Source organism: Plecotus auritus, assembly GCF_963455305.1.
Source record: "Plecotus auritus genome assembly, chromosome: 6".
NCBI lineage: Eukaryota > Metazoa > Chordata > Mammalia > Chiroptera > Vespertilionidae > Plecotus > Plecotus auritus.
The window spans coordinates 5,757,159-5,783,038 of record NC_137773.1 but is presented as its reverse complement, the minus strand read 5'-3'; the positions used below and the strand labels follow the sequence as shown (position 1 = coordinate 5,783,038).

Genomic DNA, 25,880 nt, shown 5'->3' with positions numbered 1-25,880 from the left:
AGGCCTGGCCCAGGGGGGAAAAAAAAAACAAAAACACATCTGTGCAATTGACTGGCAGCCAAGGGTGGCCCGAAGCCACAGGCTGCTGCTTCACACCTTGGCTGGGGAGGAGGAAATGGTGACGCCACTGCTGGGTTCCTAGTTTTCTTTGCCAGAGCAGTAAGCAGGGGGTCCATGCAATTCTGCTTAATTAAGCAGAATAGAAACTATTATCCTTATGTGCTTTAAGGCAATGTTTCCCTTCGAGTTTTGGGGTTGGCTGATTGCACCCTATTTATAGTCACCAACAGGCAGCAGAGCCGAGTGTGATCCTGGGCCGATTACTTCACCTTTCTAAGCCTCAGTCTTCATTTGTGAAATGGGCTAATGATGGTACCCATGTGGCAGACATCTATTTTTTCCACCTGCCCAGGCTCTACACCAGGGGTCCTCAAACTACGGCCCGCCGGCCACATGCGGCCCGCCGAGGACATTTATCCGGCCTGCCAGGTGCCGCTGCCTGTCCTGCTTAGCAGCCGACGCGTCCCGGGCCTGCAGTGCGCATAGGAATTTGTTCATAGTTTTTTTTTTAAACTATAGTCCGGCCCTCCAACGGTCTGAGGGACAGTGAACTGGCCCCCTGTTTAAAAAGTTTGAGGACCCCTGCTCTACACCCTTTCCAACAACAGTGCCCTGGATCTCCCACAAGGACTATCCCTCCCTCCTGCGACGTGGACTGTCTATCAAAATATCCCACTCTTGCTGGGCCACACAGATCCACTGCTCCTCAAACTGGACTGTTTTGTGAGTGGCTGTGAGGACTGAGGGACGGAGCGGCCGCCTGCCTCCGGTGGTGTTCTGATGCCTCCGGCACTTCCTACTCCCTGGATAGGGCCAGCTGCCCAGGTCCTTTCCATGACTGGGCACTGAGTTTCTCCATGATCCTGTCATAGCTGTAGCTCCAATACATTCCCCAGGGCTTAAGTTAACCAGGTCCGTTTCTGTCACTTGCAACCCAAGAATCCTGGCTTGTATTTATCTGAGAGCTGCTGAGTGCATTCAGTGACATATGCATGAATGGCTTCGAGCCCATAACACTCGGATAAAGAATAGCAAGTTAGTAATAACAATAAAAAGTATTATTAAGCCTTCCTGGTCATCTCTGCCTCTCTCTGGCTTAGGGCCAGAACAAAATAAGTCTGGGGTAATTCAATCCCTCCCACATTTGAGCATTCCTACTGGATTTCATAGTCCCCTCTTTCTTTTGAATCCTGATTTTCTCTGTCCTCACACGGACAGGTGCTCTTTCTCCAGTCTCCCATGTTGGTCTGTGCCCTGCCCCCTCCACTTCCCTGTGGAAGGCCTTCTTACCCACCCATGGCGGGGGGGGGGGGGTGTACCCTGAGAACCAGCTCCTCCCAACTATTCCAGGGACTTCCATCTTGGACACCTCTGGTCCTGAGCCCAGTCCCCACGTGTCCTGGGGCCACGGTCCTCCTGAGGTGGGGTCCGTGCTTTGTATTCTTTTGTGGTTCTTGGGCCAGTCAGGAGCCCCCAGACCCTTCAGGCCACCACCTACCCAGCAAGCTTCACCTCTGCCACTCAAATCTCTTCTGCTTGTTTCAAACAGGCCACGTGCCAAGGTTTCCGCTTCTCTGTCCTCATGTTCTCTCTCCGTGAAATTCCTTCACCTTTCTCCACGTGGCAACCTCCCTCCCGGGATTTGTGATCCGCCCAGGGGTCACCTCTACGGTGCCACCTTCTCCAAATCCTATGCTCCAGAACGCAAGGGCACAGGCCTCAGCTCTCTTCACAAGTTCCAGCCCAGCCCTGCAACTGACGCCCCGTCTACCTGTCTCCTTCAGACCACGGACCCTGAGGTCTGAATCCCTGGTGGGTGTGCACCCCTCTGGATCACCCCTCTGCTTAGCAGTGCCTGGTCCTGGGGGGACTTCTGTTTGTGCAGTGAATTCTCCCGGAACATGGTTGATGTTAAAAAGTACAAAGTTTCTTGGTTATTGGTGATTTTTTGAAAGTGATGGTTCTGGGAGTATAGGATGTCCAGTAAAATCTGAATTTCAACCCTAGCTGGTTTGGCTCAGTGGACAGAGCGTCGACCTGCGGACTGAAGGGTCCCAGGTTCGATTCCAGCCAAGGGCACATGCCTGGGGTTGCGGGCTCGATCCCCAGTAGGGGGCATGCAGGAGGCAGCCGATCAATGATTCTCTCTCATCATTGATATTTCTATCTCTCTCTTCCTCTCCCTTCCTCTCTATAATCAATAAAAATATATTTTAAAAAAACAACAAAAAAACCTGTTTCCTTTAAAATAAAAATCTGAATTTCAGATAAACAATGACTACTTGTTTTTAGTGTAGGTCCCTAACACTGCATGCTTATCCGAAATTCAGATGTAACTGGGCTTCCTGCATTTTCCTTTGGTGAGTCTGGCAACCCTGAGCCCTGGTGGAATACAACCTGCGGCAGAGGCAGGCGGCAGAGCGCTGCCCACACGCCCAGGACACGCACCTCCAGTCCCTTCTCCCTTCACTCCCTGAAGAGGGCCCTGGGCTTGGGCTCACTGCCCGCGGGCTTGCATGTGGGCCCGCAGGTACAAGGAGAGAACACCCTGCAGTTTGGAGAACGGGGCGAGGATCAATGGCCTGCGGGCTCCCGGCAGGGGCAGCATCCGGGAGCAGTGAGCCACACCAACCCCTGCCCATTGGCCCTGCGGAACACTGCGCCTTCGGAGTCCATCACAGCGGCCAGTTCCCATGTCACCACAGGGGGCAGGGATGCCAGCGCCACCCAGGCTCTGGCTGACCTCACCACAGGGTCCCCGGGGCATTGCCCTCCCTCCGGCATTCTGCACAAAAGCTCATTTCATGTCCCCACTAAAGCCGCCCACTTCCCAGAGAAGGCTCAGTGCCAACAGCGAGTGAATGACGGAACCAGAACAGAACCTGGTCTCTGAGGGCAGGAGCCACGCTCACAACCCTCCGGCCACATGGCCTTCCTAATAAACCTGTCTTCTCTCCCTCGGCCAGGCGGGTGCTCGCGACTCAGCTCGCACCCAGCAGGCTGACGGACGCTCGGCAGGTCAGCAGCTCCCTTCCCGAAGCTGCAGTGACCCACAGCTCCACCCCCCCCTCCCAGAGGAAGGAGAAAACTGAGTCATGCAAAGCAACGCCTCAGACCACAGCGTCTTCTCCGAGGAAAGAGCGTGCACAGTGGCACCAGGATATGTGTGTCCTGGACGTGAAGGGCACTGGCTGCGGCGGCCCCTCGGCCTGCGGGCAGGCTGTGCTGCTGGCTGACTCCCAGGCACCTCCGGGTGGGTGACCAGAGGATGTATGAAACGCCCAGGGAAGTGGGGTGTGGGACACAGCTCTAACCTGGACGACCTTTCCGGTGCCCCTCTGACCTTGGCGTTGAAGAGTATTGAACTCAGACAAGCAATTCTTTCCAACGCTCTTGGGCTGCGGGGGGTATGAGACGAGGGCCTGGGCTCGCTGAGCTGGGAGCATTTGAACTGGAAAAGCATCTGCTCAGCCCGTGGTATTTTAAACTCATTTCTTTCCACTCCTGGGGCTCGGAGATGGGAAAGCCACAGGCAGAGACCTCCCTCTGCGGCAGGAGTGGGGGAGGGCCCGGGAGGCGGGGCCTGAGAGGACAAGCCCCCCTTCAGGGCAGGCCTGGGGACAGGATGTGGACCGGGCTGGGCCCCCCAGCCTGACGGCTGCTTTTTTCAAATGAGCACGCGGTTTCTTTATTTTTATTTTTACTAAAAACAGGAATGTGTCTTCACAGAACGTTTGGAAAACAGAAAAGCAGACAAGCAAAAACAGAAGTGACTTATTTTCTCAGCTATATTTCTGTGCTCACGGCGGCAGGTTTCCACCCTTAATTTGTGATCAGGCGGGAATCAGCCGGTCTGGCGTTTTGCAACGAGCTCTTACTATTACCATTGCCATGACAATATTGCCTGATGGGCGTGTCCGCGGTTACCCCCCCCCCCCTTTACTAGCGCAGATGATACTGTGCTTGCACACTACATCAGTGTGCAATTACACTGCCTTAGAATAGCGCCTCGTTATCCGGCCCTTACCATCGGCGAGGCCTGCTGCACCCTCACATCAGCCCCATGAAATTGGAATTTCAGGAAGCCCTCGATTTTGCGGGCCTCGGTTTAATGGACTTTGAATTTAATGGACAGCATTTCTGGTCTGGTGTGTCATCTGTGAAAATTAACACCCTGTTAATTTTAAAGTGCTTTTAACCAAGATTTGCTTTTAATTAAATTAACAGGTTATTTTTTGTTACTAATTCACTGTTATTTTAAATGAATTTTAGCCAATAGGCCATAGGTTGAAAAAAACACTGTGGTATTTTTAAAAAATTTTTTTTATTGATTTCAGAGAGGAAGGGAGAGGGAGAGAGAGTCAGAAACATCAATGATGAGAGAGAATCACTGATCGGCTGCCTCCTGCCCACCCCCGACAGGGAATCGAGCCTGCAACCGAGCATGTGCCCATGATGGGAATGGAACCCGGGACCCTTGAGTCCACAGGCCGACGCTCTATCCACTGAGCCAAACCGGCTAGGGCGTGCAGTAATTTTGCTGACATGAATAAATATTACACATCTCCAACGACAGCCTACATATTTAAATCCAAGAGTCGCCTCTTGTAAACAATGTTCGGCGAGTGATTAGCACCCGATCACGCCACATCAGGTGAGCCAAACTGGTTCTGTGGTCGCGTGGTGTGACTTTCTGCAGCCGTTTTAACGCGTGCTGGCCCATGTCCCCACACACACTAAGCCACACTCCAGCCGTGTGTGCATTTGTTAACTTGCGGTGACTGATGAATGAACGCATTTACTAGACCCATTCAGTATAAATTTAAAATTACAGTAACACATACAGGAAACTTCCCTGTGAAATTACACTTTTCATATTCATACGTAATTTAAATGACACCAACGTGTCTACGTAAGTAATTTGTCAACTTTTTAACATATGCGTTCAGAAACACTATGATATAACAGACTCTAGGCTTTCACACACACGCCCTCGCCTGAATTAGTCCCTTGTATGGAGATTTTACTGTATTTTTATTCCCATTTTACAGGTGAGGAAACTGAGGCACAGAGAGGTGAGTAGTTTGTCGAGGTCACTGTTGGTAGGTAGCAGAGCAGGGGTTTGAACCCAGGCTGTCGGGTGTACTTTCTCTGCTTATCAGAAGCAAGGACCGGCACACGGAAGTTCGGACTGAAGTGACATTTTGGTAATCTTGACGATATGGAAGGCCCACCCCATCCGATCGTGAGACAACTGCGGGAGCCCAGAGTGTGGGAGAAGCAGGCTGGGACACCTGCTGAGGGGGCCCATCGGGTGGGTGGGGGGAGGCCCTCGCTCCTCGCACCCACAGCCCAGGGGACCAGGGTGGCACCTACGCTGAGGAGGTCCACTGTTTTTCAAGCACAAAGCAGCAATACCCCTTTGTTACAAAACCTGCCTGCAGGGCCTTCCGCTCTCCTGAGGGCACTATCCCGGTGACACAGCCCAGGACAGGAACACACCTGTGGGGCAGGAGGACAGGCTACCCAGCGTGGGGCGGCCACTCCGTAAAGGCTTCTCAAACGGAAGGACGTGGAAACCCCTAGCACGCACCCAAGGCAGCCGGCAGCAAAGGGGCAGGGATCCGCATCATGGCTACTGTTGTCATTAATATTACTTTTCAGGACTACCACCACCGAGGGCCTTTACTTATTTATTTTTATGTATTTATTGATTTCAGAGAGGGAGAGAGAGAGAAACATCGATGATGAGAGAGAATCATTAACCAGCTGCCTCCTGCACGCCCCCCACTGGGGATCGAGCCTGCAACCCGGGCATGTGCCCTGACCAGGAATCGAACCATGACCTCCTGGTTCATAGGTCGACGCTCAGCCATTGAGCCACGCAGGCCAGGCCCGAGTGCCTTTTATATAGGAAGCATCACGCGTGGTCCTGTGGGACATGAGTCAACCCTTGCAATGCCCTAGCCTTGTGGGTAAGCGCCATGACCAGCTCCGTTTCTCAGGCCCCCAGCCGGTCAGCCAGCTCAGGAGCGCTGGAAGAGGACCCGCAGCCAGGCCTTCCATCCTGAAGGTCACAGTGGGTCCTCAGACCTGAGCTAGTAGCTGGCATCCATGCCCCCAGCAGGAGGGACGGAGTACAGATTGAGGGCCTACGTTATCAAAGAAGAAGCACACAGCCCCAGCAGGTTTGGCTCAGTGGACAGAGTGTCGGCCTGCAGACTGAGGTTCGATTCCCGGTCAAGGCACATGCCCGGGTTGCAGGCTCGATCCCTGGTAGGGGGCGTGCAGGAGGCAGCCGATGAGTGATTCTCTCTCATCATGGATGTTTCTATCTCTCTCCCTCTCCCTTCCTCTCTGAAATCAAGAAAAATATACTAAAAACAAAACCAAAACAAAGAAGCACACAGTAGTGTTAGAAGGAAGACCCTATCTGTACGCATGCTACAGACACAGAAACGAAGTCTGAGGTTTAAGTGCCCAGATATATTTGTCTCGAATGCCCAAGTTCTTTCCACTCAAGTTTGCTGCAAAAGGGGGTGCCAGGGGTGGCTGGGAGAGGCAACTGGTGGTTGGGAAACAGAAGGCAGCTAAGGTGGCAGCAGATTCACAGTCTGTTCCAGACCCGAGAGCTCGCCAGCCAGAGCCCCCCGCAGCCAGAGGCCCCCCACAGACCAGTAGAGAATTCCAGCCGCGCCTAAGAAGGTGCGACTGACCCTGCAAATCTCAGCTGCTCAGAGCCTGACCAAGGGAGGAGGGAGGCTTCAAGGTCGGCGATACAGGGCCTGCAACCCATCACTCCGGGGGCACAATCAACCCAGAATTCCCCCGCAGCAAGAAGACTAAGGGATGGCGGCAGCGGCTGGCGTTTCACCCATCCAGGCGCGGGGAATGGAGGAAGAGGGGAGAGCCAGGAGGGGGGAACTGGAGCCCAGAAGCTTAAGGGACCCACGGAAGGTCACGTGGCTCAGAGGTGTGATCCCAGGGCTGCTGCCTCCCCCAGACACACAGCGATCTAGCCCAGTCCCCACACTGCCAGTCCTTGCTGTGTGACCTCAGGCAGCGCCTCCACCTCTCTGAGCCTCCAGGCACAGTGGGGAGAGCGGGAACGCTAATGTGACGCCCTGAAGGATCAGGGCCCCCGAATGTATAAATACATTGTACAAATTAAAAGAACACAAATAACTCAATATCCCAAAATAGGGGGCAAAAGAGAAAACACTCAAATGGCTGATAAAGGTGTGAAAAGCAAACACCACCAGGAGATACTATTTTGTACCCCCCCCCCCAGATTGGCAAACACTAAAAAGTCCGACAATTCAAGAGTGTTAGCAAGAACACAGCAAAGGCACCCACAGACCCTGTTCCCGGCGATGGAAATGAGAAGGTGAACGGGCAAACCCCAGGGCCCAGCAACCCCGTTCCGGGCCCCTGTGCACGGAAGCAGCCCCAAGGAAGTGAGCCGCTGAGAAGACCCCAACAGGAGCTCCAATAAGCAGCCGCATAGTCACGGGTGGAATATTAAACAGAAGTTAAAAGGAACTGGAGCCACAGGAGCAACATCAATCTCAAAAGCGTAACGTTTTTATGTAGTTTAAAAACATTCGCCACAAGACTTTTGGAAGCGTTAAAAACATGAAAAGGTATGGGGTGGGGGGTGGGGGGGATTGATTGCAAACAGACACAAGGGATCTTTTTTTGGGGGGGAGGGGCTGAAGGAAATGTTATAAAACTGTGATGATGGATGCACAGCTCTATAAATTTACTAAAAAATCAGCAAACTGTACACTTACAATGGATGAATGTTAAGTTATGATAATTACGCCTCAATATAGCTGAAAAAAATCCTAGCTAACGGTCTATGTTTTTAAAATATATTTTTAGTGATTTCAGAGAGGAGGGGAGAGGGAGAGAGAAACATCAATGATGAGAATCATTGATCGGCGGCCTCCTGCACGTCCCCTACTGGGGATCGAGCCTGCAACCCAGGCATGTGCCCTTGCCTGGAATCAAACTCGGGACCCTTCAGTCCCCAGGCTGATGCTCTATCCACTGAGCCAAACCAGTTAGGGCAGGGCTGATTGTTTATTTTAAAAAGTACATGGACCCAGCCTGAATGGCTCAGTCAGTTGAGTGGGCATTGCAAGGTTGTGGGTTTGATTCTCAGTCAGGGCACCGCACCTGGGTTGTAGGTTGGATCCCCGGTCTCTCCCCACCCCTCCCCCCCCGTCGAACTTTTTAGTGTTTGCCAAGCATATCCAAGCATATCCTCTGGTGAGGATTTTTAAAAAATGCATGGGACTGATAAACAGCAAAGGCAGGACATTGTTGTTGTTGTTGTTTTTTTTTTGGGGGGGGGGTAGTGTTGTGGAGGGTACACATGGGGCTTTGCATCTGCAATGTTTTATTTCTTAAAAAATAAAAATGATCTGAAACAAATAAGGCAAAATGTAAAAGATCTCACAGCTGGGTGATGGGTAGGTATTTAATCTATGTATCCATATGTTTAAAATAGTGTATTGCCCTAGCTAGTTTGACTCAGTGGATAGGGCAGTCGGCCTGTGGAGTGAAGGGTCCCAGGTTCGATTCCAGTCAAAGGCACGTACCTTGGTGCAGGCTCCTCCCTGACCCGGGCCCTCAGGGCTCATGCTGGAGGCAACCAATCGCTGTGTTTCTCTCACATTGATATTTCTCTATATTTCCCTCTCCCTTCCACTCTCTCTAAAAATCAATGGGAAAAATATCCTTGGGTGAGGATTAAAAATCTAGATATATAAAAGGCTAATATGCAAAGTGTCCCCGCGGGAGTTCAGCTGGAAGACCGGGAGTTCTATTGCTCGCTATGACATGCGCTGACCACCCGGGGGCAGTGTGGAACGAAGGAAGGCCCTGGCCAGCAACCAGCAGCTGGGAAAGGGAGGCCCTGGCTGGCTGCTGGAAGGCCCCGATCAGCCCTGATCACTGGCCAGGCCTAGGGACCCTATCCGTGCATGAATTTCGTGCACCGGGCCTCTAGTATATATATATATATATATATTTTTTTTTTCCAAAAAAATAAAAATAACATAGTGTATCAATATAACTAAAGGGCTGTTGTGATGACTAAATACACAGAGAGCTTGATCCAGGTCCTGGCCACCACTGATTCGATTTCAGCTATTATAAATATTGCTGCTCTAACTACAACCATCATGCTCTTCTTCTTTTTTTTTCCAATTAAATATGTTTTCATTGATTTTTTAGAGGGAGAGGAAGGGAGAGAGACAGAAACATCAATGAGAGAGAAGTATTGATCGGCTGCCTCTTGCAGGATCCCCCACAGGGGCTCAAGCCCGCACATGCCCTAACCCGGAAATGAACCAGTGACCTCTTGGTTGCTGGGTCGAAGCTCCACAGAGGAGCTCCACAGGTGGGGCCACCATGCTCTCTTAACATCTCAGGAACTCATGACAGAGCAAGCCAGCACCTGGGGCCCTGATGATTAAGCCTCTTCTAAACCCAAGGCTTCGGCTACCCCACTCCAGTGCAGGAAATGGGGCAATCAAATAAAACCCGCAAAACCCACAGGGGGCACTTCCCGCTCCCCTCAAGCCAGAAGATAACCCAGCCAGGAGGTTCTCTCCGGGGGGAGGGTGGGGGGGGGTGGGGGGGGAGGGTGCGTTGGGTGCGTTTAGGCACCCTTACAAAGCCCTGGCTCTGGGCAGGAAAGGTGCCGGTGGACAAAGGCAGCGGCTCCAGGGAGCCTCCCCAAATAATATCATTGATTTTATCGCCAAGAGTAACGCTACCCAACCTCCGGGATCTCAGAGGCCCGAGGATCTTCTGCCCCTGCGACCTTCAGACCTGGCCTGTGGCTCTGCCCACAGGTGAACGAGGCTGGGGCAGGGCATGGGAAGCAGGCCACCCGATCATGGAAAGGATGTCATTTCAGGAGGAAGAGGTGACCCAGCCGTGGTGGGCAGCCCCACGCTCCAGGTACAGTTCTCCAACGATTATCTCCAGCACCGGTGACCTGTCCCCTCCAAGGCAACCGAGCGATGAGCAGGAGGTGGCCAGACCAGCTACAAAGCGGGAGAGGGCTGGAGGGGATTAAGGGTCTTGGTGACTGGAACGCTCCCTCCCTGATCTGCATGCTCTAATGCAGTGGCTGGAGGCAGGGATGAGTGTGGTTTTGACCCCCTGGGGAACCTGTCTCCTAGACACGTTTTTGGTTGTCCCAACTGGGGAGGGGGATGCTTCTACCATCTAGTGGGTAGAAGCCAGAGATGCTACTAAACATCCCGAGAGGGGCAGAAACAGGACACTGGGCACCAGCTATAACTGTAAGAAACATTAATCATGCTGCTAACTGCGACTGTTTCGTTCTGGTTAAAAAGGCACATTCTAGTCTGGCTGGGACCTGGGAGCTCACCTGGAAAAGCAGCCCATCCTCCCCATCAGGGAGCTGCCTATTAGGGTGGACAGATTAACAACCTTGTTGCAGAAACCAGAGCCGCCAGCCCTTTGAAGACCCCTAGTCCTTGGCATAGCAGGCCTTTGAAGACCCCTAGTCCTTGGCATAGCAGGCCTTTGAGGACCCCCAGTCCTTGCATACCTGCGGGCCACTGCACGTCTCCAACCCCCATTACCTATAAACTGCCCATTTGGCATACCCTTCCCCATGGGACAAAGATGTTTGTCCTTCTACCCAATATAAGCAGCTGGCTCGTGGTGGGGGGCAGAGCAGATTTTTGTGGATGACCCACTGCCCTCCCACGCTGTCGGCGTATTGGAATAAACGCTCATAATGATTTAAGCCCGCCTTTGCTGAATGGGCTCCAGCAGTGACAGGCAGCCCGGACCCAGGGATTGTCCGGTTAGAATCCCCCAGGGCACAGGACAGCCGCACAGCAATAAAATCACCTGGTCCACCTGTCAGCAGTGTCGAGGTGAGAAATTCTGCCCTTGAGGCAAGTGGCCGTGTTTACCATTTACAGATTATAGGCCACAGAGCCGAGAAAGGTACATTCACCAGCCCAAGGTCACACAGCAGGATGTAGCGGAGCCCGGGACTGTTCACCTCCCCTGCTCACACTCTCCCCAGGGTGCCTGGGCCAGGTTCAGGAAGGAGGCTACCGAATGGAATGGAAGTGCAGACCCAGGCCAACGGCTGCCTCCACACCCATCCCTCCCAGCGCGGTGAGGTGGGTATGGCTTGAGAACAGGAGTGGGGGCTGTGGCAGTTTCTGGTGGGTTCAAACCCCCTGCCGTCCCGACATTACATCTGCCCCATTCCTTCGGATGACTCAGACTGCAGTTCAACCCATCTTCATCGGATGAACCCAAAGGCTGGACAGAAGGGAGGGGAGGCCACCTTGAATCACAAGAGTGACTAAACCCACACGCAGAAAAACAAGCTCTTGGTGAAATCCCTCCTCATGTGACTTTAGCATGTTTCCAATCAGAGTGACATGGCAGGGAGGCAGGCATCTAATGGTTACGGAAAGCCAGCCGAACCAGTCACATGGTCCCTCCCCCTAGGAACTGGGCACCCTCACCCCACCAAGCGGACAGGGGAGGAAACCGAGGCTCGGAGAGGCCACACACTTAGCAAGCTGTGAGGCCAAGATCGGAACCCCAATCCACATCTGAACATTTAGAGACTTGTCCTGAGAGGCCCCTAAAAAGTGGTGGAAAGCTTAGAAAGACGCCTCGCAAAGCTGCAGAACCTTCAAAAAAAAAACCTGGCAGGAAGGGATCTGACTAAGCAGAGACGGAAAGCCTCAGGGTGGTCACAGAAGATGGCAGACTTCCCGGCGTTTTAGGGGACTCGGCTTAGGGGAACTCTGAGGGTGTGGGGTCTAGGAAGTGGTGTCACCTGGTGGAATATCACTTTTGCGGCCCGGCAGACTTGGATTTATATACCTGCTCTGCCCCTGACCGTGAGGCACAGGACCTCACCTTTCTGAGCCTCAGTTTCTTCATCTGGAAAAGGGGCTCAAGGACCTCTGTCTGACACGCACGTGACGGGAAAGAACGGGAGAGAGTGCGTGGCCGCCGGTGCCAGTTCTGGGTGGCTGTTTCTATTCTGGTTTTGCCAGCTCACAGGTCTGGTGGGAGGCAGCACGGTGCATCTCAGACTTCCGCCTGTTGCCATGTTGGCGAATCTGTCGCCTTACCAAAGAGGCCAGGCGGGTTATACGCTTAACAGGCTCAAACAAGAAACCCAAGGTTTGGCAGCGTTTGAAACAGTTCACACACAAAAAGGGGGAGGGGGAAGCAGGCCATTTAGCTCAGTTCTGGGATCTAGGGAAACTTTACTCTATTTAAAGATGCCACAGGTCCAGGAAATAGCTTCCCACCGCCTGGCGAAGGGCTGAGTAACTAGCTGCCGAGCCAATAACAATACAGACTCACGCAGCACACCCTTTCCCGAAGAGCGGACCCAGCTATCTCCTTTCAGAATTTTGCAGGCTACGCGCGGAGGGCACGCCGATCTGCTGTGCAGGAATGAGCCTCTGAAGAAAACGGATCCAAAGGAGCCGAATTTGGCCAGCCAACGCCCTTTGCTATTCATTGTTCTACTCTTCTTTGTTAGGGTTTTTTTTTTTTCCCTCCCTCTCGCTCTTTTTGAACTTCTCTGCAGCTAGGCGCTGCCACTGCCCCTTCTCACCACCAGAGACACCACAGCCCCCTTCTCTCCAGTAGCGAGGCCTCCCCAAAGCCTCAGGGGAGGCCCAGCCTCCCACAGCCCCATTATCCCTCTACCTCAAAGCCCCTTGGACCCCCCCAGATTCAGCCCCTAGGCTGCTGTGAGAGCCCTTCCCCACCTGCGGGTCGCTGTCTGCCCCAGGCACACCTTCCAGCGGCAGGGAAGACCTGAATTCAGCTCCACCTTCCAGAACCTGCAGCCTCTTGGAACCTCAGCCTTCCCATCTGCAGAATGGACCTACCGGGCCATTTCCGCAAGTCCTCACCGGCCCTAAACAAGAGTCCCATTGCACAGAGGGAGACACCAGGAGAAAACTTTCGTACATTTTAAAACGGAAGTTATTGGAGAGAGGGGGCAGGGGCTGTTTTCTTTTTTAACCTTCTTCGGGTGCAGGCGCTCCAAGGACCCATTCTCAGAGACCTCCTGCAACGCTCAGGCTGGCTCCTCCGAAAGGGCGCAGCCGAACCTGGCGATCCCGGGAGGGGCTACCTGTGGCTGGTCCCTGCGGTCCGAGTGCCTGCGGACGAGGAGGGGCCTGAGGGCAGGCGCGCCGCTCTGTGTCCCTACATCGGCTGGGGCCGGGCCACACTTCCACGGACGCGCAGGACAGGAGTGGAGGGTGACCAGGGGGAGATGGAAAGGGTGAGAGAAGCGGCACAGAGGCGAGGAGGGAGGATGGGACGCCGGACGAGAACCCGGCAAAGGAGAGGGGGAGGGGAGAGGGAGGAGCCGGGAGACCCGGGCGGCGCAGCGGCGCGGCGAGGAGGGGAGAGAGCAGGGGGCAGAAGTTTTCGGGGCCGGGGGGCTCCCGGTCGCCCCCGGGGGCACAGGCTCGAAGGGGCGTGCGGGCCGCGCGGCACTCACATAATGCTTGTTGGGCACCCGCCGCTTCTGCACGTCCAGCACCTTCACCTCCACGATGCTGCGCCGCGGCGGCATGGCTGCTGCTCCGCGGGGCCGAGCGCGCGGGCGGGGCGCGTGGGGCCGGGGCTGCGGGGGACGCGCCGCCGCGGGTCGGAAGCCGGGGGCCGAGTGCGAACCGGAGCCCGGGCCGAGCACGAGTACCGCCGCCGCCGCCGCCGCCCTGAGCTCAGCGCGCCCTCCGGCCCGGCCCGCCTCCCGCCCCCGGCCCGCCCCCCGCGCCGCCGGCCCGCCCCGCTTAAAGGGCCCGGCCCCGCCGCGGGCCCGGCTGTCCCACGTCCGGCCCTCCGCCGGGCCTTTGTCCCCGCGCCCAGCCACCGCGACGGGGAGGGGCCGGGCGGGCGCGCACCCACCGCGCGTTCGCCGATTGACTCCTGGGTTCACGGCGCTCAACTGGCTCCAGGAGCCGCGGTCCAGCGCCGGATGGAAGGGCCGGACTTCCCGGGTCATATTCCGGCTCTGTAACCTTGGGCCGGTCGCTTAACCTCTCTGGGTTCCCTTCCTCATCTATAAAATGGGCCTGGTGGTGCTGCCCACCAACCAGGGCTGTGCTGGCGAGAAGGTGCATGTGAAGCTAGTGGCAATGCATGCGTGTTGACATTGGTAAACCCAGCCCCAGCCCCAGGGATTGGGGGGCAGCCGGGGGTGGGGGCAGGGGCTTCTTCTGGGCTTACAATCTGAGAGAGGGGGAGACAGGGAGAGAAAAACCGCAACAAAGGCAAGAACAAAATAACTGCAACAATAGTGCGAAGCAGGGTAAGGGGCGGGGGGGGGGGGGTGGCGGGGGGGGGGGGGAGGCGAATGAATGAGGGGCCAGTGGGTGCTTGTTAGCAAAGCCATCAATCCACAAACGTGGAGGAGCACTTCCTCCGGGCCAGGTGCAGTGCCTCCCTCTTTTCAAAAATGTTCTTTGAAATCTCAGGGCATCTCTTGGAGGGAAAGGTTGCTGACTGACCCAGTGTACAGAGGACGGGACCTCCAGGCTGTGAGAGGGGTCTCCGGAGCCCCAGAGCGATGGAGGCATGTTTCACAAACTGCAGTTCGGGGTGCCGGGCTGCTCCCCACTCCGTCCAGCGCCTCCTAGTCCTGGCGTGGCCCGGAGTCAGTTTCAGGAGAGGGCAGCTGAACCAAGGGCTGAATGAAGGTACACGTCACCAGGCGGACAGGAGGCTTGGGCCCCTGGCCGAGGCTCTCACACTAGTAAGCAGGGTTCTTTCCAACAAATCACATAGCTCTCCTCTCTGCCTGAAAGAGGGGGAAGGGCGGGGGGGGGGGGGGCTCCCTCTTACCCTGGGTCCAAGGTCATCCTTTGGAAGAGGGTGGGGGTCATCCTGTAGAGGACGCTGCTCCGCAGCCCTGGCCAGGCCCAGGCACGGTTTGGTCTGATTTTCTTTGGATGAGTTCCTCCATTTGCCCCTCCAGGTCTTACTGTTGGCGGCGGCGGCGGTGGGAATGGCACCAGGTGTTAGACCGGAGGGGTGAGACTGGACCTGGGTTCAGCAGCCTCGGTACTTGAGTTCTGGCTAGGAAAGAATTCAGAGCCCAGCTTCAAACTATAAGAGGATATTTATTTGGAAAATCACAGACGTAGAAGGAGTAACTTGGAAATAAAAATGGGCTTAGGAAACAAATTATGGAGGTAAAGGAAGGGCCCTTGGAGCTTAGAAGTGAGGAAGGTCAAGGTGATGCGCCCCAGGGGAGGCAGAGGAGGAGGAGGGAAAAGGTGAACCCTGCTCCCAGGAAGGAGAGCTCGCTGGGTCCTGGGTCCTGTGGCTTTCAGGGTGGGGACCCCAAGGGGAAATTTTAATCGACTATGTAGCAGTAATAGACTATGTAGCAGCTTTCCAGGTGTGTCCTTCCAGGGCCTAGGTCTCCACTGATGGGTTGGTGCCAGGGCAGGGGGTCATTATTCAGTGCAGCTGGTCCTGAGGTCAGCCATGGCATTGCTTGTCTAGTTTGCAGCTTTTCCGGGCCTGGAGCTGAACTACAGCCGAGGCCTAGATGTTATCTTAGGGAGGAAAGGCCAGGGGGTCCAAATGCATGGCCAGCGATATGCTAGGGGAGGAAGACTCACTCTGGGGGCGAGGTCCCCCCTACCACTGTGCTTTGGGAGACACCCAGGGCTTTCTGCCCCGGTGACCTTCTGGACCCGGCCCATGGCCCTTGCTCGGCTCCTGTCTTCACGCCTACCCATCACCACCCTGTCCTGATTCGCGGCTGGCCCGTGTGGGTTTCATTGATGGGCCCCCTGTTCTCTGGCTGCCCGCTGGGTTTGGCCAATGGCAGGAGAGAGGTCTGGGTATTCGTTTCCCCAGCTCCCTTCCTGCAGGGACTTCCTTACCAATGGCACTTTCCCACGCTGGCTCCCTCGGGAAGTGGGTTCCCTCACCCACTTTCCCCACTGAGGGCGGGAACAGTCCTGCTGGGCCTGCGCCATGGTCCCTTTGGGCGCCCCAAGCCCTGCCTGCACCTTTGTAAATAGCCTCTTAGTGACGTTTCCTTGGTGGCCAGTGGGAGCGCGGTGTCTGTCCCTCGCCAGGACCCTCGCGCATAGACTTCTCGTACCGCACATTCTCCTGACGCACAGTGGTAAGTCACAGGATTGGACATGTCCCGGGTGACAAAGGCCTGGCTTCTCTGTGCCTTTTACCTCACCCTCTCTCTGCACGAGCCCAGCCTTCCTAATAAGGCAGGGCCGCAGAGGCAGACGCCGGAGGAAATCTGTGAATCAGCCAGCTTCCTCGGTTTTCCCAGAAAGGCGCGGAGACCTGCCCCCAGCGGCACGCGGAGCAGCACAGCCGGTCCTGGGCCCCAAGGTGCTCGCCTCCTCCCTGCAGCAGGCCTGGCCTGCGAAGTCCAACTGCCCTCCCCACTGGCCGTCGGTGAAGATGCAAGAGCTACGCGTTTCCAGACCCTTCCTTTGTCTTCCTTTTTATTTGTTTAAATATATTTGTATTGATTTCAGAGAGAAAGGGAGAGGGAGAGAGAGACAGAAACATCAATGATGAGAGAGAATCATTGATCTGCTGCCTCCTGCACGCCCCCTACTGGGGATCGAGCCCGAAACCCGGGTATGTGCCCTTGGCCGGAATCGAACCTGGGATCCTTCAGTCCGCAGGCCGACGCTCTATACACTGAGCCAAACCGGCGAGGGCTGTCTTTCTTTTTAAATTGCAATAAAATATACATGACTTAAAAGTTACTGTTTTAGCCACTTTTTCAGGGTACAGTTCAGTGGCATGAAGTACATTCACATCGTTGTGCAACCATCACCATCGTCCATCTCCGGAACCTTTTGGATCTTCTCAAATGAAAACTCTGTACCCATTAAACATTAACCCCCCTCCCTACCCTTCTTGCCGCCTGCCAAGTGTGTGCCCTTGGCCAAGTCACTGACCTCTCTGCACCTCCACCTCCCCATCGGTAAGATGGGATAAGAATAGTCCCGACCTCTTAGGCTTGTTCTGAGGTCTAAATGAGATAATACAGGTAAACCACATGCATTTTTCTTTTTTCTTTTTATTGTTGGTTTTTAAAAAATCCTCACCCAAGGATATGTCTGTTGATTTTTAAAGAGAGAGGAAGGAAGAGAGATAGAGAGAATGAAGACAGAAATATTGATCGTCTGCCTCCAACATGTGCCCTCACCGGGGATCGAACCCCCAACCTACCTATGTGCCCTGATGGGAATTGAACCTGCCACCTTCTGGTTTATGGGACGGCCCTCCAGTTAACTGAGCCACCCAGCCAGGGCACATGTTTGTTATTCTGCTATTAGTCAATCTAATATAGTTAAATGTTTTATTTAACTGCATTCAAATCCCAAACCGAACTTAATCCTAACTCTGCCTTAAAGTACAGCCACTCTCTCTGAGTGCTGACCATTTTAGCCCTTGCTGGTGTGTGCCACCTCATCTCCCATCAGTTGCCTCCACTTTCCTCAGGTACCAACAATAGAAACGACTTGTGATCTCCAGAAGAAAATACCTTCTGTATTTTCCCTACCTACATGCCTTGCCATAGCTATTCATTTCCCTGCTTTGCCTGCCGGTGACCTCCTATTCAGCCTTCAAAGCCCAGCTTGGATGTCACTTCCTCCAGGAAGCCCTCATCCCAGGTATGCTTCCTCCCTGGCTATCACCGTGCCTCATCACAGCCATTTTTGCCTTTTTATCTGAGCTGGCTCCTCTGCCGGGCTCTGAGCTTCCAAGGAGCTTGAATGGGTCTTATTTGTCTCCAATCCCCTGGCGTGTGGCGCAGACTAGCAGGGAGAGGCCTCAGGGAAATGCTTGTCCGAGGAATGAGCCCATCTGCATCTCCATTACGTGCACCTAAGTCCTCACAGGCGGGCTTGTGCTTGTCCCTGCCTCTTCCCCAGGGATCTCGTCACACCAAGCTTCCCTGTGTCCAAAACGCTTCTGGGAGTAAATATGGCATTCTCTGCGACTGGGGTGTGGAGAGGACAGGGCAGAGGAGGAGGCAAATCTCTGCCTTCGCTGCTTTATTCTAAAGTCCTCTTCTACAAGTGCATTGTGCAAGCCGGCGAGCGGCAGATCCTGGGAAAGCCATACGGGAGGTGACACAGTGCAGCCTTCCACGCGGCAGGTTTAGCTGGGAGGAGGGCTGCACGTCCGAGGGACCCCGCATCCGTCAACCTGAGTTAGGTCCTGGCTTTTGTGTGACTTCTGGTGTCTGCCCAGCTGGCCGGCTGCACTTCTCCCAAACCCCAAGTTCGCTGAGGCCTGCTCCTTTCCTGCCGCTCCCCGCCCATCGCCTCTGGAAGGAAGCGGGCTGCCGTCCAGGACGAAGGCAGGGGACTTGGAAAGAGACGCGTTCCCTCCAAGACTGCTGTCTGGTCGGCTGGCTTGGCAAGATGCTCGTCATTAGCACGGCCAAACCTGGAAACGCTTCGTGGCCAGGCACACCAGGTCCTGTGAAATAGATCATGGCTGTGAGCAAGCAGGCCTTCAAGCGAGGATCCAGGTGCCCGGGCTGCAGGACAGAGCTCCGGGGCGGCGAGGAGGATGAGAGAAGTGGCATCTCAGAGGCGGGAAGGAGGAGATCACACTCTTCTTCCTTCTAGCTTCTCCCCTTTCCTGGCTGCCAACAGTGTCTTCCTCCTAAAAGGGAGCTCTGTTCACGCTAGCCGGTTTGGCTCAGTGGATAGAGGGTCGGCCTGTGGATCAAAGGGTCCCGGGTTTGATTCCGGCCAAGGGCATGTACCTTGGTTACAGGCTCCTCCCTGGCCCGGGTCCTGGTTGGGGCTCGTGCAGGAGGCAACCAATCGATGTGTTTCTCTCACATCGGTGTTTCTCTCTGTCCTTCCCTCTCCCTCTCTCTCCCACTCTCTCTAAAAATCAATGGAAAAAATATGCTCAGGTGAGGATTAAAAATAAAAAGGAAGCTCTGTTCACGATCCTTCTCTGCTCAGTGGCTCCCACTGCTCACAGAGGCTCATGTGCTTGAGGTCGGCATTCAAGGCCACCACACCTGGTCCCTCCGGTACTGCCTCCATCTCTACTTGATGTTTATCAACTGGGGATACACCTGTCTTTTTTCCTCCTTTGTAAAGGGACGTGTGTGTGTGTGTGTGTGTGTGTGTGTGTGTGTGTGTTATAATATGATTTCTAGTGAGCACCTACCATGTACAGCACCAGACATTCCATATTTATTTCTCTAATTTGCCCAACACATCTGAAATGTATGATTTTCCCCATTTTTAAGTGAGAAAAGCAAAGCTTGGAGAAGCTGCCAGGGTCATGATACGGGAAAGTGGTGAAGCCAGGATTTGAACTCAGATGGACGGGGCTGCCTGACCCATGACCTTCCCACTGGAACAAGAGCCCCCTTGAGGACTGGACTATTGTCTTCTAAATGTTTGTCTTCGCTCCCCTCCATACGTAGGTGTTCCTTTGCTATAGGCGGAATGTTGGCATTGTCCCAAGTTTCATGTTAAAATCTACCCCCCCATGTGATGGTGTTAGGAGGTGGGGGCCTCTGGGAGGTGACTAGGTCATGAGGATGCAGACCTCATGGATGGGATTAGTGCCCTTATAAGAGAGACTCCACAGGGCTCCCTTGCCCCTTCTTGGAATTCCGAGCCTCCAGAACTGTAAGAAATAAGTTTCTGTTGTTTATAAGCCAGCCAGTCTGTAACATTCTGTTATGGCAGCCCAAATGGGCTAAGCCACCCTCTGAAGCCATTCCCTACCTCCAGCTAGAGAGGTAGGGAATGGCTTTAGAAAAGGCAGATTAGGCCGAAGCCGGTTTGGCTCAGTGGGTAGAGCGTCAGCCTGCGGACTGAAGGGTCCCGGGTTCGATTCCGGTCAAGGGCATGTACCTTGGTTGCGGGCACATCCCCAGTGGGAGGTGTGCAGGAGGCAACTGATCGATGTTTCTCGCTCATCGATGTTTCTAGCTCTCTATCCCTCTCCCTTCCTCTCTGTAAAATATCAATAAAATATATTAAAAAAAACATACACAAAAAAAAAGAAAAAAAAAAAGGCAGATTAGGTCATATCTATGAAGGCCAAGTCCTCTCCACAGCCCTCAGGCCCAGCAGGATCCGGCCTCTGCTGACCTCTTGACCTCCCCCAGCCCTCCTCCCCCAGGCACACTGCCCTCCAGCCACTCTGGTCTCTCCATTCCCAGGAAACTCAGCGCTTAGCACATCTGCTTCCTGTCCCTGGAGTGCTGTTCTCTCACCTGGCCCACTCCTGTCTATCCGGGCCTTCGTTTAAATGTCACTTCTCTCCCATGTGTATTTCTTCACACCTGTGTTGCATCCTCTTATTTATCTGTCAGCTGGAACGTCAGCTCCATGCGGGCAGTCCTATCTGTCGCTTTAATTATCATCGCCAAGGCCAGCTCAGTGCAGGGGGCTCTTAGGAAATAGTTGTTGAATCAATGGGTGCTGTTTTTGCCATCCCTCCAAGAGGCAGGGCCTCGTCCTTCTCAGAATGTCCGGCCCCCTAGGAACTGCTGGGCAAATGTTCGTTGGAGGAATGCATGGCTGCGTGAGTCTATGAAAGATCATGCTGGTCACAAAAATGTTCGGGTTACATTTCGGGTCAATGGGCACATGCTCCACAAGACTCTGAGAGGGCCATGCGTGGTGACTCCCATCTTGTTCACAGAAGCCTGGAGAGACTTGTAGAAAGACTCAGTGTGTCAAAAGGTAGAGGATACTGTCAATGAACAGTTTCCTGGTCAGATTGGTGCATTTCCTCATTAAACCACAAGGTGGCAGCCTGTCCTGGCTGCCCCCTATACACCCCCTCACCAACTCCGTCCCCAAGGAACAACAATTATTGTTTGATCATCTCCACTGCCTCCCACTGCCCACGTTCCCAAGTGAGTTTAACTGCTTAGTTATCCCGTCAGTTTGTCCTGTTGGGTATGAAGGTCATGGCTCATTCAGCCTTGCCGACCCGGATAAAGTCTATCCCGAAGTGCAGGGAGCCGTAAGGTGTTCACTAGCATCTATTTCCATAGTATTGATCGCTTGTATAAATAAGTGTTTATTGAGCAACTAATATGTGCCAGGGACTGTACGAAGTGCTTGGGATACACCAGTGAACTAAACAGGCAAAGATCCTTTTCCCCGTGGCTCACATTCCAGTGGGAAAGTAGACAATAAGCAAAAACATAGGATATAAGGAAACTGTACAGCACGTTAGAAGGCAAAAAGTGTTATGGGCAAAATAAAAGGAACACAAGCTAATGGGGACTGGGAGGCGGGGGTGGGAGGAGCAGAGGCAATTTTATCTATCTATCTATCTATTTATTTATTTATTTATTTATTATTTTTAATCCTCATCTGAGTATATTTTCCCACTGATTTTTCGAGAGTGGAAGAGAGAGGGAAAGACAGAGAAACATTGATGTGAGAGAAACACATTGATTGGTTCCCTCCTGCACGCCCCTGACCAGGGCCCTGGCTGGGAGGAACCTGCAACCAAGGTACATGCCCTTGACTGAAATCAAACCCGGGACCCTGCAGTCTCCAGGCCTATGCTCTATCCACTGAGCCAAACCTGCTAGGGTGGGATGGCAATCTATATATATAAAAGCCTAAGCAACCATCCGACCGGTAGCTATGACGCGCAATGACCACCAGGGGGCAGATGCTCAACGCAGGGGCTGCCGAGCTGTGGTGACTTGGCAGCTGTAGTTCTCGGGTGACGCACCCAGAACCAGAGAGGAGGGAGCCTGATTCCAGGGTGCGTCACCTGAGAACCGCTTTCTCGCAATCCAGGACCCCTCAGGGGATGTTGGAGAGCCAGTTTCGGCCTGATCCCCGCAGGCCAGGCTGAGGGACCCCGCCTGTACATGAATCTGTGCACCAGGCCTCTGGTTTTAAGGAAGGTGGTACAGGTAGGTTTCATTGAGAAGGGGACTTTGAGTAAAGACTTGAAGGAGGTGAGGCAGTGAGCCGCGGGTGCCTGGGGGAGGAACCCGCCAGGACGGGGCAGCAGTGCGAAGGTGGGAGCAGGATCGGCCTGTCTGAGAACAGACAGGAGGTCAGTGTGGCGGGAGGGGAGCGGGGAAAGGGAAGAGAAGCAGGACAGGCGGGATCAGAGAGGTGATGGGCCCCAGGGTGCACAGGGCCTCGTAGGGCCCAGGGGAGCTCTGGCTTCGGCCCTGAGAAAATGCACAGGGGCAGCTGATGTATGTGAGCTGATGTATGTTTTCACAGACATCGCCCTGTCCGCAGGGCTGAGATTAATTTCTAGCTCCGGGGCACATGCTTGGATTGCAGCCTTCTACCCGCTGGAGTGCAGAGTGGGTCATGTGACTTGCTTGGCCATCGAAACGTGAACCGACGTGAAGTTTCGCTTTGGCAGAAGGGCCAAAGGGCAACTGGGCCCCTGCTCTGCCTGGCAACGCTCCAGGCTGCTCTGCCAGCCTGGGTCCTGGAACCATCATGATGATGCTGTGGTCTGAGTTTCTCCAATTCACATGTTGAAACCTACCCCCCAAGGCCATGGTATTAGGAGGTGGGCCTTTGCAGGGTGATGCGTCATGAGGGCAGAGTTATCAGGAACAGGATCAGAGCCCAATCAAAGAGGCTCAAGGGAGTTCCCTCATCCCCTTCTACCATGTCTCCTGACCATGCCGGCCCCCTGATCTCGGAGTCCCCAGTCTGTAGGGCTGTGAGAGATAAATTTCTGTTATTTGTCAGCTACCTGATGGGTGATATTTTGTTATCTCAGGCCAGTTGGACTGAGATGAGCAGAGCCCCACTCCAGGCCTGTGTTGGAGGTGAGTGTGGGGCAAAACCTTTGCTGGTTAAGTGACTAGGGCTTTTGGCACTATTTGTTACAGCAGCACAGCCTGTCCTGTCCTGACTGCTAGGAGCAAGGAGAGAAGGAGAAGACCGACTGTAAGTGTTACTGTAGTCAAGATGAGAGATGATGGTGGTCCCGATGGGGTGTTAGCAGTGGGGATGCTGAGGATGGTGTGTTCTGGATATGATGAATTTTACCTTGTTGGGTGCTGGAAATTGTCAAGTTCATTAAAATGTTCTTGAGCAGCCTGGCCGATGTGGCTCAGTGATTGAGCATCGACCTAGGAACCAGGAGGTCACAGTTCAATTCCTCGTCAGGGAATATGCCTGGGTTGCGGGCTTGATCCCCAGTATGGGGCACGCAGGAGGCAGCTGATCAATGATTCTCTCTCATCATTGATGTTTTTCTCTCTCTCTCTCTCTCTCTCTCTCTCTCTCTCTCTCTCTTCCTTCCTCTCTGAAATCAATAAAAAATGACCTAAAAAATAAAATGTTTTTGAGCTTCGTTCTGGGATACAGTTGTTTGGAAACAGTTTTTGATCCTTTCAGATCTTGTCTTTATGTGTCTTAGGCAGTACCAGGCTGGGGTTAATCTGGGGTTCATTTCCCCTACTACTGAGGCAAGAGCCTTCTTAGACAGTCACATGATGCGCTGCGAGTTCTGAGGTTTTCCACTCCTGCTGCTGGAAATGGGCACCATTCCCAGCCCTGTGTGAGCTCTGTGCCCATTCCCCGGTAATCTTTCAAGGTGATTCTTCCGCCAGCCTCGGGGGTCTTCGTGTGCATGTGCTGATAACATTCAACTGCAAACCCCTCTGCAGGTCTCTAGAGTTCTCTCTGCGAGTCTTTCTCCTCTCCGATTCTTCGCCCTGCCAACTACAGCTGTCTTGGCTTCTGCTCTCCTCCCAGCTTCTTCTCTGCACCCCAGAAAGGCGGCCAGGGTCTCTCCTCCCCGAACTGCGGTCAGCGCATTGGAGGGCTCCTCTCATTTGACTCTTGTCCCTTAAGAGCCACTGTCCTTGGTTGTTTGTGTTCACTGTCTTGACTGCCATTGTTTCCTGCATTTTGGCCCATTTTTTTTAATTGCTGCAGATGGGAGGGTAAATCTGGTCTCTGGGATTGTGTCTTCGCTGGAGGCCCTGCATTACAGTTTGATACGGAAATCATGTGAAGGATTGCCCACCATTCACCAAGCAATGCACCGGAAAGCAGGGAAAAGTGAAATAAATGACAAAGCAGTGAGAGGCTATTGTGACTATTGGCAGCCTAATTTAGTAGAGCATCGAATGATGTCTTTTTTTTTTTTTTTTCAATGAATGGCACTTTGGAGTTGATAAAATACAGTATTTCGCAGCCTGTGTCTGAGAACTCCAGCATCTGGAAATCATTGGGTCTATTTCTGTGGTCCGTTGTTTCTGCTATTTCTAGTTCATTCTGTCTTGTCTCCTCATATGTTTGATTTACCTCCCCTCTACACCTCATTTGAGAAAGTAATTGTAGAAATAGTTTGAGGCCTAACATGACATTAGCTTCCTTCGTGCAGGGTTTTGGGGTCGTTTAGCCTAAGTTCCAGGCTTGATGCTATAGAACTGGGCCGCAGTCTATCCCATAGCTGGCTTCCTTCTGATTCACCCTGGTTCCTAGAAGGCAGCCTGTCAGAACCTCAGACCGAAGGTGGCTTACTCACCTCCCTGCCCGAGGCAGACCCTGATTCTATGCTGTGTAAGCCTAGCAGTGGCTGACAAAAGGGCAATTCAGCCTCCCAGCTACTCAGATTAGCAAACGCCTCCAGGGTAAAGCTGATCCCGAGTTCTTTAGTCACCTGGGCCTGGGGACACTTACACTGTTGGATCTTTGATGCTTTGGGGGAAGATTTAAAATATTTCTAGTTTTTTATTTATTTGCTAGAGGGCGCATGAAATTCGTGCAAGATTAGGTCTTCCTTCCCCCAGCTGCTGGCACCGGCTTCCCTCTGGCACCCGGGACCTGGACTTTCCTCGCAGCCCCGGCTTCGTCCAGAAGGTTGTCTGGAAGGACATCTGGTCTAATATTACGCTTTTATTATTATAGATTTTATTTTTAAAAATATTTTTATTGACTTTTAGAGAGAGAGGAAGGGAGAGGGAGAGAAACATCCGCATGAGAGCCAAATATTGATTGGCTGCCTCCTGAACACCCCCTGCTACGGTCTGAGCCTGCAACCTGGGCCTGTGCCCTAATTGGGAATCAAACCGGCAACCTTTCGGTGCGTGGGACTGGGCCCAACCACTGAGCCATTAATGTCACAATTGTATTTTTATTTGTTTGCTTATTTACACAAACATTATATTGCACTTCTAAACACTGAACATAACAAGTCAATCCTTACAACAGGCTAGCAGGGGTCCTTAGACTTTTTAAACAGGGGGCCAGTTCACTGTCCCTTACACCGTTGGAGGGCCAGACTATAGTTTAAAAAAAAAACTATGAACAAATTCCTATGCGCACTGCGGGCCTGGGACGCGTTGGCTGCTAAGCAGGACAGGCAGCGGCACCCGGTGGGCCGGATAAATGTCCTCGGTGGGCCCCATGTGGCCCGCGGGCCGTAGTTTGAGGACCCCTGGGCTATGGGATAGGTACTGTTTGGCAGACAAGGAAACTGAAGTACAGAGAGTTTCAATGACTCACCCAAGGTCTCACAGCCAGGAGTGGCAGAACCAGGATTAGAATGGAAACAGCCTGCCTACAGCGTTGATGTTGTTATGTCCATGGCTGTACAGGAGCTCAGGGCACCATAAGTGGCTCATGCATGAAGGAGTATGATGTTACCAGTCCAACCTGCTGGCTGTCCCAGGAAGTCATGCTTAAGTGGAGAACTGACAGATAAGTGGGCCTTACTTAATCATGAAATTGAGTGGCAGACTGAGGAATGGCATTGCA

The 25,880-nt window shown here is 53.5% G+C and overlaps 1 protein-coding gene across 2 annotated transcripts in view; it reads right to left on the bottom strand.

The window, feature by feature from the left end:
* The window catches only part of SH3PXD2B (SH3 and PX domains 2B), a 95,379-nt gene extending 81,542 nt beyond the window's left edge, over window positions 1-13,837 (bottom strand). For both annotated transcript variants that reach the window (XM_080673164.1, XM_080673165.1), the window contains exon 1: window positions 13,616-13,837. In XM_080673164.1, coding sequence (XP_080529290.1) covers window positions 13,616-13,690 — 75 coding nt within the window. In that variant the 5' untranslated portion in view covers window positions 13,691-13,837. The remainder of the gene's footprint in view (window positions 1-13,615) is intronic.
* Between the last annotated feature and the right edge of the window lie 12,043 nt (window positions 13,838-25,880).